A 12,309-nucleotide genomic window follows, 5' to 3' on the forward strand; every position below is an offset into this window, starting at 1 on the left:
CTGCTAGGGAATAGGGCCCCGGTCTAAAGTAGGGCCTGCTAGGGAATAGGGCCCCGGTCTAAAGTAGGGCCTGGCCTAGGGAATAGGGCCCCACGGTCTAAAGTAGGGCCCTGCCTAGGGAATAGGGCCCCGCGTATAAAGTAGGGGCCCTGCTAGGGAATAGGCCCCGGTCTAAAGTGGGCCCTGCCTAGGGAATAGGGCGCCGGTCTAAAGTGGCGGCGGCACTGCCTAGGGAAATAGGGCCCCGGTCTAAAGTGGGGTCCTGCCTAGGGAATAGGGCCCCGGTCTAAAGTGGGGCCCTGCCTAGGGAATAAGTCCCCGGTCTAAAGTAGGGCACTGCCTAGGGAATAAGGCCCCGGTCTAAAGTAGGGCACTGTCTAGGGAATAGGGTACCGTTTGGGTCACACACCACTGCTAAATGAGAAAATGGAGGATTGCCCGTGACCACTGCATATCCTTGGCAGTTCCCTCTCAGTAAACACTGCCAATTTCCACCATTTGCCCCCAGGGCCTTAACAGCCAATAGCTCCAGCTTGCCAGGGTCCAGTTAAGCTTTGTTTAACCAGTTGTGTTAGACTGCTAAGTAGATCTAGATCAAAACACAGAAGGCACGGTGGATCTAGTTTTGGGACAAAGCCTAGTTCATTGGTTCCATTGTACTGGGCTAACTAAATGAACACAGTTCAATTATTATAAATATTTAACTAAAATGTATAGTCTGAAATAGCCACTTCTCACTAAGAAAGATTGCCTAGAGATGTTAAGAAAAATACTCTCTGCTTGGCCTTTTACTGAAATGTAAAGTTGTAAACTTGTCACGTCTCGACCGCTACCTCTGGGAGGTTGCCCACGACACTTGCCGCCCTTCCAAGCAGGGCAGTGTAAACACAATTGTCTCGTTGAGCCGTAATAGCAGAGCAATGTTTTTGAAACAACTGAAATGTCTAGGCATTTTCCTTACATTAGGAGACTTGTTTTGAGTTTTATCTGAAATTGACATTGTAGCTTTAAGGGAATCTCAGAACATGGCATTTTGTTGCAATTTGACCCCCCCCCATGTAATATTACATGACTTGCATGATATTGATAGAGCAAACCATTTTAAGGTAGGCCCTGAAATGCAAATCAAGCTACAGGCTAATGTTGGCTAACATTAGCTAACTAGCTAGTAAGTTCGTATGTGAGGAGGATGTAGATACTTGGTTTAGCTTGCTACCTAGCTCTGTATAACATGAATAACCCTGCATGATAACTTTACTGTACTTTTATATTTGTATGAAGGGGTTAAAGTACATTTTTGTTATGCTGAAGTTACTTGAAGAAAATGTTATTAGCTAACGTTAGCCATCTAGTAGCTGTGCCACTTCAGCTGTCTTGTAGCTAACTTGGTTTCTTTTTTCATCAATACACTATTTAAAAATGTCTGCATGTGAATTGATGCAATTTTCAAGAGTGTAATATGGTTTTGTTACATAAATCAAAAGTGTAATATGGTAGATGCATGAAAAGTGCTTACTGGCTACTGTGATATTTACAGTACATTTAAGCTACGAAGCAAGAACGTCACCTAAACCTTCTCTTGGACCGGAATATTCCATTGCTAATGTATAAATTGAAAGGTTTATGTACATTTACATTCCGTCCCGATGCCCCTCTGACAATTTTTGTCAATCTGAATAAGCTTAAAGTCACATCTCATTCAAACACCGCCTGGAAAATTTAAAATTAGTCCTTTAAGATATTTTATTAAACCATTTCTGAAAATTATCCAACAGATTACAACCAACAAACTGCAAGAATTGGACACCTCTGTTAGGATACAAAATAAATATTTGGCTGAGAACCTGCATAAATTGATCACTATCATGTGACCAGGGGAACTCWAGACTTTATCCTAATGTATACCTTACGCAAAATGGCCATTCTGGGTCTGCAAACTCAGGTCTGCCATTTTAAGTAACTAATTGTGTTTTTTGCGTTGCATAAACTAGGCTTTATAAAAGACAGCTATGCTCATCTCATGATTTTATTTCATACCGGTACAATGAAATCAAGATTAATAATAAAAGGGGCGAAAAAGACATGTTACAGCCATACCAATCTGGTCTTATTTTTTCCCCCCTAAGAATGGCTTCGGCAATCACAATGACTGTTTGGTCCCTGGCTTGAACACAACCATTCAGTAATATTTACGGTATTTTCAACATATGGCAACAAATGATCAATTTAAAGGCCCTGATTTTGGGCTACAACATGATTCAAGCAATTTGAACAAAAACTCTTCACTTTCCCTTACGATAAACTTGACAACTTAACCAATTCCTTAAGTAATTAGACTGTAGTTTTGGCCTGATTTTTTTTTTGCAACTTCTGGGATGGTGAAATTGACAACAAAAACGATGCACCAATTAAATCCAGAGTGAGGCGGGATGAAGAAGCAGCTATCCAATCAGAACAGTGAATCGTATCATGTGGCCTAACATCCCAGCTTGTGCTGTAACTGTAAAAAGACAGCAAGAGAGCACCAACAACATGTTTGGCACAACAAAAAAAAAAACAGTAAGATGTTAAACCAACAGGAAGGGCGAGTCTCAAATGGGACCCTATTCCCTAAACTAGTGTAACGGGAAAAGGGTGCCGTTTGGGACGTAGCCGATAACAGTCCCTGTGAAGTACCCTTGATTGACTGTGCCACTACAATACAACGTGTCGAACTTACAATAACTGATGAAGAAGCGCATCATAAAACAGTCAACTGAACTAATGAAAGACCGCAAAACACTGTGGCAACTTCTACACAAAACGGACAGATTCAGTTCACTATGCACTTGCACCGATTACCAGTTAGCACCGATGGGAAGTTCGCACCCGATCTACGACAGAGTCAAAGCTAATATCTGTGTAAGTTTCCTTTTTCAAACGTCGTTTGAAAACGGCGTTGGGAAAGTTTCGCAAAATCAAGAAAAATAAAAATACAAAAGAAAATATACAAGAATAGGGTGGTTTCAAAATCTTTACTCAGAGAAAATAAAAATCAGTCACTACAGAAAAAAATATAAGACATAATTTTAGGTTTACTGAAAAGAATAAGGCCATTTTAACTCTGCCCTGTGTAATTGAAATTGTTACGATTTAAGTGCTTACATTCAGCAAACATTTTTGAGGCTGTCGAAAGTTCAAACTCTATAAGAGGAAACACAAAAGTAGATTAAAGGGATAATGACTGGGCTCAGTAGGCCAACCACAGGAAGATCTAAATCAAGCTGGAAAACAATGACCCTAAAACAAGGTTGCCCATTTACACAATTTTAGGGGACCAAATTGTTTTAATTTGTCATGTAAACTGTACCTAAGAGTAAAAATTTAATTTTTTGTTCTTGCAACAAAAAACAAACAAAAGAAAGTTATCCTACAGTGTGCCGCGACACTGCTTACCAAGTCTATCAGTCCATCCTCAGTGTACAAAAAAAAACCTGGTAAAAAAAAATAATAATAATAAAAATAAAAATAAACATTTTTAAAGTTACATTCTGACCAGCAATGTCTATGCTTGAGTGTCTGAAAGCAGCACCGTGTAGAACTTCTGATCAACTTTAGTCCCTTCAGTCTTGTTGACGCGTGGTAGTCATGACATCATCCCGTCACTGCTCAATACAAGGAACGTACTTTACTGTAGTCAGTCAAATGATGCCGTCCTGATGTTTTCTTCTGGCTTCAACAGTAAAGAAAGACCTCTGGACTTAGCTAAGCCTTGTTGCAAAATGGACCCGAGGCTAGCTAGGCTAAAACCAATAAGTTACTGGAGATATCATTCTCGCTGGTATTCAGCTAGAGTTTCATACAGCGGGCGTATCTGTATCACAGGGGACAGGTTCACCTGCAGGATCCTCTGGGCCTTCCTCCTCAGTTCCTCAACCGTGATGCAATCGTCCACTTTGATCACCTTCCACCGCAAACTGTTCTCGTCCAGCCGACACTCCTCCTGACGGTTCATCATCCACAGAGATTGGTCATCCGTCCAGGACCGTCTGTGGTTTGACACATCAGTCTTGTAGTTGTAAACTCCTCGGCCGTTCTGATAGATCACGGGGGCAGAATCTCCGATAAGGGCTCTGTTCCATTCCGGACAGGAGGCATGGTACCTTTGACCAACCAAGGCCACAGCTTTTGGTGTTCGACCCGCGTTCGGCGATGGCAGTAACGGTATTCCTGAAAGTGTTGGAGGTTGAGAGTGAATCTGCATTCTCGCAGTGTGACCTCTCATTAAACCTGTAATGTTCGTTAGTTTCAGGTACTGCTGCTGCACCTGGGCAGGTTGAATAGTCAGAATAGGAGGTCTGGAAAAGACAGATCTCTTGTGAGATTCTGATACACTTGCACTACTCCACGATGCGTAATTGTTAGACTCCTTTTTCTTCTTCTTCTTCTTATTCTTCCGTCCCCTCTTCTTGCCTGGCCTTGGACCCTTGCTGGCTATGTCCATAGAGCACATCTCTGCCGGGAGGGTTTTTGCTGTACATGACCTGTAGCCGTACACATCTTTGCTTCGTAGCACTTTGGGCTTATGGCCCTCTTCCTTAAGTCCTTGCAAAAAGGATACCAGTTCCTCAGTGTCTGAAAGATCTTTCGACATAGGGTTGAGGATCTGTAATGCCTCGAAAAGGACAGTCTGTCCCGCCGAGGCTATTCTGGACCAGGAGTTGACGGCCTTCTCCACAACCGGTTCTGTGTAATTCATGACATCTGCCTTCAGGTGAAACCATTGAGAGCTCCTGAAGTCAGTCTTTCTCTTCACCCTGTTGAGAGAATGTAGAGAGTAGCAGTATCCAACAAATTAAACAAGACCAACTAAAAAAAAACATTGCATGCTTACTGATGTAACGGATGGTAAGGGTCCCTAATGGGATCAATTCTATGGGAGTGGGACTGATTTTGACATCTAAATTAAGATGCATAAGCTGCAGCAACGTGGACTGCATCTGCACAAACGTCTTGGCAATAAGCGTGGAAAGCGGAGACGTCGCATCACAAAAGTTAAAATGTAGGCTAAACATCAGCGGAGATATCAATTTTGGTGGCTGCATTATGTTCGCTTGTTAAGAGTGGTGCAGTAGCTAACTAGCTGTAAATAAGTGAATTGTTTCGCCCAACAGCCAAGTTAGCACTAAATGTATTTACAGTTAGTTAGCAACCGCACTTACACTCATTTGCAAGCTACCATAACATTTGTTTCAATTAGTGTGTTTTCAGAAATTAGGAAGTGTCGTATTATCCAAAATATTTGGCTAGGTGAAGAACTGCCGTGTTGCTTAACCTGTTTGGATGAAAAGCGTGCCCAGAGTAAACTGCCTGCTACTCAGTCCCAGTTGCTAATATATGCATATTATTAGTAGATTTGGATAGAAAACACTCTGAATTTTCTAAAACGGTTTGAATGATGCCTGTGAGTATAACAGAACTCATATGGCAGGCGAAAACCTGAGAAAAATCCAACCAGGAAGTGGGAAATCTGAGGTTTGTAGTTTTTCAACTCTTGACCTATCGAATACACAGTGTCTATGGGGTCATATTGCACTTCCTAAGGCTTCCACTAGATGTCAACAGTCTTTAGAACCTTGTTTGATGCTTCTACTGTGAAGTGGGGGCGAATGAGAGGGGATTGAGTAAGGTCTCTCCCAGAGTGCCACGAGCTGACCATGCGCGTTCAATGTGCATTTGCATTTCTGAAGACAAAGGAATTCTCCGGTTGGAACATTATTGAAGATGTATGTTAAAAACATCCTAAAGATTGATTCTATACTTCGTTTGACATGTTTCTACGGACTGTAACGGAACCTTTGGACTTTGTCTGCTCCTAGTGATCGCGCGTCATGAATTTGGAATACGGGGCTAAATGCGCTAACAAAAAGGAGGTGTTTGGACATAAATTAACTTTATCGAACAAATCAAACATTTGTCGAACTGGGATTCCTGGGAGTGCATTCTGATGAAGATCAAAGTTAAGTGAATATTTATAATGCTATTTCTGACTTCTGTTGACTCCAACATGGCGGATATCTGTTTGGGTTGTGTTGATCTCTGAGCGCCGTACTCAGATTATTGCATGGTGTGCTTTTTCCACAAAGTTTTTTTGAAATCTGACACAGCGGTTGCATTAAGGAGAAGTATATCTTTAATTCTGTGAATAACACTTGTATCTTGTATCAATGTTTATTATGAGTATTTCGGTAAATTGATGTGGCTCTGTGCAAATTCACGGGATGTTTTGGAGGCAAAGCCAAATGTAAACTGAGGTTTTTGGATATAAATATGAACTTGATCGAAGAAAACATACATGTATTGTGTAACATGTCCCGGGAGTGTCATCTGATGAAGAATATCAAAGGTTAGTGATTCATTTTCTCTCTATTTCTGCTTTTTGTGACTCCTCTCTTTGGTTGGAAAATAGCTGTATAACTAGTATAGCTATACTGCTTTCTGTGACTAGTTGCTGACCTAACATAATGATATGTTCTGCTTTCGCCGAAAAGCCTTTTTGAAATCGGACACTGTGGTTGGATTAACGAGAATTCTATCTTTAAAATGGTGTCTAATACTTTTATGTTTAAGAAATTTGAATTATGAGATTTCTGTTGATTGAATTTGGCGCCCTGCAATTTCATTGGCTGTTGGCTAGCGGAACCCCGTTCCCAGACAGGTTAACAGTTATTTTTGATAGAGAGGGGCATTAAAAAGGTCTAGCCTAAATTGGGGCAAAGGGATGACTTTGGACAAGCAACAGACGTGTTTTGCTTAAATCTGAAGTTGATTGCCTGTCAGACCTTGAGGGGGCGCTACTGTACTGATTCTCCACAAAGAACGTACAAAAATTATGAAGTTTCACAAATCAAAAATGGTTAAGCTTTGTTGATTCTTGTGTGATTTACATCAAAGCATGCACTGCAGTCACTTGATTCATAATGTATAGCCTTACACTTTGAGCGACTGAAAGTCGCTAGAGCGTGATTCTATATCAATAGAATGTTTGATGCCACTGCGACAACTGTCGATAGACATAGCTGGTAGATCTACTCTGATTTCAGAGCACTCTCGCCTGAGTGTGCCAGAGCGCAGAACAAGTGATGAGTTTACGAACGCTCAACACCCATTGAATATGGCTGGTGTCAGTAAATGTTGGCAAAAAAAGCGTAATTAAAATGTTGCCAGGGCGAGTAAAATGGTCAGAGTGAGCTGTTCTCTCATTTGTGTCTGGAAGTATCTAGCAAGCTAGCCAACGTTAAACCAGTTAGGTTACAAGTACATCAACTTTCAAAGCAGAATTACTTTCCCATTGTTCTTCAACTGTAGTGTATGATATACCATTTTCTAGCTTGGAGTCTCTACTTTTATCCAATGTAAAAAAATATATATTTAAAAAATTCAAATTTTGCTACATAAGACCRAATCGAGTCGGTCGGTCACTTTATTATTGAATTATAAATCATATTATTTCGCATGGAGGAGATGTGGGAAGCTAAAAGGCTTGCAGCTGTTTTAAACTAGCTAGCAAGCTTCTAGAGGAGTAGCCTACAGCCAATTTACAGCCACAAAACAAGGTCATGTAAAACAGACCTACATTTTCATTACATGTAGCCACTGTTAAAATATGCAGTTGGTTTTCTTTGATATTAGCCAACAGTTGTTTTTACCACAAAATGGGAGGACAACAATAGAACCTCTGCTATCGCACCATTGTGAATGCTGCTATTCGTGGGTCTAGGAACACATGGACCGGCGAGGGCATCAAAGATGCCCGTTGCTTCAAACAAATCGGACTCCACCCCAAGCGCACACACGGTAAATGACAGAGTGATCTGTGCATCGGCCTTAAAGGACTTCAGAATAGGAGCAGAAGCTGTGTGCCTCTCTCCCTCAAGCCAAGTGGCTTTGGTTGGCTAGGTAGCTAAGAGCCTTCCTCCACGTTAGCTCACGTTAGCTTAGCAAACAATGAGTACGTTTACATGCACACTAATAATTCAATATTAAACTGATTATGGCACAAGGCAGAGTATGGCATTACTCACCATTACTCACCTAAGATAACACCTTACGGCTTATCTTATAAAAAAATATATATATATATATTTTTTTTTTAATCGGCGTACGGTCATAATCTAAGTAAGCATACGGTGATTAAAACGGTTTTCTGAGCAATCTGTCACATTATTAGGGCATGTAAACTAGAGGTCGACCGATTATGTAAACATCTTAATAGGAGTTCCAGTGGTGTATTTGATCTGCACATGAGTAGCGCAAGCTTCCCTCTTACGTGCGAATGAAGTGAGTTCGACAAACTCAAGAAGCAAATAGTCTTCGCAAAAATAACATGGTCACTGTCAAAACGTTTTAAACAAAACTATTATATATTAACCTGATTATCCGCAGTAATGCTCCACGTCAATGGTTTTTCAGAGCAAGCCTGTGTATTTTTTCACCTTGTCCTCAATCTCAACATTTTTAGAGATTCTCACAACCGAAGCGCTTTTTGGACTGCCCGTGTTGATGCCAAACTTCCAATTGAAATTAATTTGCTCCTTACATGCTGACCAAACCGGACATGTCGCAAAATAAATGTAGAAATCCATGTTATTAAATTATTGCACCCACACCAACATGCGTCTGCGATGCCAAGGGCTAAAATAGAACTCCTTTCCATTTCTGACGCAGAATACGCTGAAAGTCCTGCCTCTCCCATCTCCTCATTGGTTTATAGAAGCAGGTACCCACGTGCCATCTCCTCATTGGTTATACCCACGTGGGTGATTGAAAGACGAACTGTTTTGCCAGTAGTCGTGGTAATACTATGAAAGTTTAGATGCCAATCACCATATAAGTTCAAAGATGAAAAAGCCTGGAAGGAGGAGAGATGACTAGAAACGATTCTGTTGGCCGTTTTGTGTGTGGATTAATTGGCGGAGTAGAGGAGCTTGTGCATTTCAGGTAAAATAACAACTCAATGTTTATAGCCCAGGACAAATTAGCTAGCAACAGCAAGCTAGCTAAATAGGACAAATTAGCTAGCAAGTGCAAGCTAGCTAGCTAAATTGCCATACATGTTTAATGCTATGCGACCTGTCCCCAAATGACCGTCATTGGTTCAGAGTTTGTTTTGATATTTTAACCTGCGTGTCGTGATTGCGTTTGGTGTAGGGGGACAAAATGAATTTATGCACGATGGCGCACGCGCGCAGCCGGTTTGGGTTCCGTGTTAGTAATAATAGGTGTTTCTGACTCAGAGGAAAAGAAACACGCACTGCACATTAGCATTAGCATTAGCACATTAGCACGGGGATGCAGTCGGCGTGCCCCATGACAGTCGAACAGTGAGAATTAGAAATGTTGTCGTAATGAAGTAATATAACTAGTTACTTTCCATGGAAAATAAAGTCTAATTTATTCCATATGTACTTACGCAAGAATACAATTGGCTTAATAAAATTGCGATCCTACACGTCGAGTTACAAATTGTGGGGCTGCACACTATAGCTACACAACTACACAGGATAGCCATTTTGTGTAGCAAACAAACTTTTGTACATCTTGTTCCATACTTCCAGGTCAACTGTAATATGAATATATCATTGTAACGCACAATTTCTCCCCTTTCCAGTAAAATCAATGACGAGACCTTCAGGCTGCCAGTCTCTGCATGACTTGAAGGCAATGGAGCTCCGCCGGGTCTTTTTCAAAATGGCGGGCGTAAAAAGCGAAAGCTACTGAGTGATAGTGAAAGGGGGAGATATGTTGTGTGGGGAAACGGCTTTTTCACCCGATTTGTCCAACCTATCACCTCTAAAATGTAAATAAAACACTAACAATAAAGAGTTTATATAATGTCTTATTACATACCTATTTGAAGGTTTGTGTCTAATTTTAATAGAGTTTTTAGGGCGGCGCTAAATTTATCTTCAGAAGTTCAAACGCGACTGTCGCGGCTTTTGAGAGTCATGATGGCCTGCAGTGAGGACGCAATTTTCTTTTTTACAATTGATTGAATTAACTATTGATGAACTCACGAGTAATTGACTTTACAAATCACCATTGATAATTTCTTATTTTTAAATCTGTACGGCACAGAATGAGTTGCATAACACGTGACGTACGTTACATCGTGACACATCACACTTTAACGTACAGTGTCAGAGGGGTCATTTTTTAAAACTTTTCTCCAATACTATTGGTCCATTACCATGTCAATCAACACTGAATAGAAACTTAGTTGACACCCCGGTTTTTGATGCCAACACAGTTGCTACAGTCACATTAGTTTTCATTGCAGCCTCGTTTGAATGCCGCGGCTGCCCAAATGTGTACGGAATGGAGTTAGCTAACGTCAGTGGTGTGTGTAGTTTGTTGCGTTTTGCGTAGGTTTTAAATTAGGCTTAAAACATAACACATTAGCCTACTGTTCTTAGAAGTAACAGGTCATCTGTATTACTTTTTACAACTAATGACCCAAACACTGGTAGTGCCCCTTGTGGTAGGGAGGAACAAATTCAGACAGCCAATCGTCTGTTCTCAATTTTATTCTGAATTTCTCTTATTGTCAGGTGCCCTTTCCCCCCTTTCTTGAGTGGGTATAAAAATGTTTGGTTAGTCCCATTTCAAAGCTAGATAGTGTGGTTTTAGATTCAATTGAAATATGCCCAAATAATCTTACTAAGAAAACAAAGGGGATTACATTGAGTTACAAAACAATGAAAATCACATTTATTTTCAAATAAAACCTCAGTAATACGACGCAAATTCGACTTCACACAAAGCTAGCTAGCGTCTTCTGCCGGGCCACTATACCACACTTCCCTCCCAGTTAGCCAGCCACAGTTTGCTATGCTATTTATGGCATTTCCTTACGCTTTCTCTGCGTTCAACGAGAAGTTGGCGCCAAAATGTTGAGGGAAATGTCATTAGTTGAAGCACGACAACGACCGAGAAATACAAACAGCAAAAATCAAAAAATGAAATCTTACCTTTCTACGGTCCTAAGCAAGCATCATTCGGTCTAGTTACAACTGAAGTCTAGATTAAAATGGCTGCAACAACAGTGGTGCGAATTGACAGTCAGTAAAAAGAGGCGGGGCTTTAGAGGGGGGAAAAAAAGGAAACTGGATGGAATGAAAACCCATATAAGGAAGAAGGGGCGTTTTGTGAACGTTCCATTCGGACCGTTTTTTTGAGTTCGGTTCGGTGCCCATTTAGGCTCGATTTGAGTTCCGATTCTCGTATCATTTTTCTCCGCGTTTCCCTCCCTAACTAAGCCATTGTTCACTCGCCCTCACGGATTTGAAAGCGTTCGATAGGCGCAATGGACGCCAGAAAAAAAAGATGGCATGTTCTTCGATTGCACTTGTTTCATTGGATATGCGGATAAGTGGGTGCGCAGAAAGATTTCTAGTACTTAGAAAATCTTGAACATGTAGTATATTTGATATTAAATATGTACACACATTATATATTAGGCAACTCTTATTTCAATGCAATTTAATGGCAATTCTGATATTTAGATTTATTGCGGTCATCTTTACATCAAAGGGATATAAATAAATTCACTAAGAGGCAACGAAGCAATGGAGTTTCCATGTCGTGTAGGTTGATGAAGTTATGCAATTCGGGGGACAAGTTATTATTTTTGACATAATACATCTGTGAATATATTTKCCGTATTGCATACAATTTATATCTAATGATACACATAATGAACGGTATTTTCAGACTAATGAGGCGTGCACAGCTTGACGTTAGCATCTTTTTATGGTTATTTTTTTTTATAGTGAATTTCATGTCATAAAGGCTCTGGCACTTTGAAAGACGGTTTACAGTATTGCCACAAGAAAGACAGCAAGACAGACAAACTGAAGATGGACTGTCTTGTACAATGCATATTCACATGAAAATGTATTGGCATAAACATATATTTTTTTACCAGTTCCATTTGAGGACAAAAACGCTGACAGCTGCGCCACACAGGTTACAAAAAAGCTGTGAAGACATCTTCGATGTTCCGATCCAATGGCACTTTGGTTTATGAACTGATATACAGTACCAGTCAAGAATTTGGATACACCTACTCATTCAAGGGTTTTTCTTTCTTTMTTTWWWAAAATGTTCTACATTGTAGAATAATAGTGAAGACATCAACACTATGAAATAACACTTAGGGAATCATGTAGTAACAAAAAAAGTGTTGAACAAATCAAAATATATTTTATATTTGAGATTCTTCAAAGTAGCCACCTTTTGCCTTGATGACAGCTTTGCAYACTCTTGGCA

At 40.4% G+C, this 12,309-nt stretch overlaps 1 protein-coding gene across 1 annotated transcript; it reads right to left on the reverse strand.

Moving 5' to 3' along the window:
• Positions 1–3,167: 3,167 nt before the first annotated feature.
• LOC111966847 (uncharacterized) lies at positions 3,168–11,098 on the reverse strand. The gene is made up of 2 exons (XM_023991807.2): positions 11,010–11,098; positions 3,168–4,796 (listed from the first exon to the last, which is right to left on the reverse strand). Exon 2 carries the CDS (start codon positions 4,736–4,738, stop codon positions 3,809–3,811), a length of 930 nt encoding a protein of 309 aa, XP_023847575.1. The 5' UTR covers positions 4,739–4,796; positions 11,010–11,098; the 3' UTR covers positions 3,168–3,808.
• Between the last annotated feature and the right edge of the window lie 1,211 nt (positions 11,099–12,309).

This window comes from Salvelinus sp. IW2-2015, linkage group LG7 (genome assembly GCF_002910315.2).
Source record: "Salvelinus sp. IW2-2015 linkage group LG7, ASM291031v2, whole genome shotgun sequence".
Lineage (NCBI taxonomy): Eukaryota > Metazoa > Chordata > Actinopteri > Salmoniformes > Salmonidae > Salvelinus > Salvelinus sp. IW2-2015.

What these genes read in the sequence shown, in the direction of transcription:
- LOC111966847 (XM_023991807.2), bottom strand. Translation starts at nt 4,738, where the DNA reads ATGAATTACACAGAACCGGTTGTGGAGAAGGCCGTCAACTCCTGGTCC.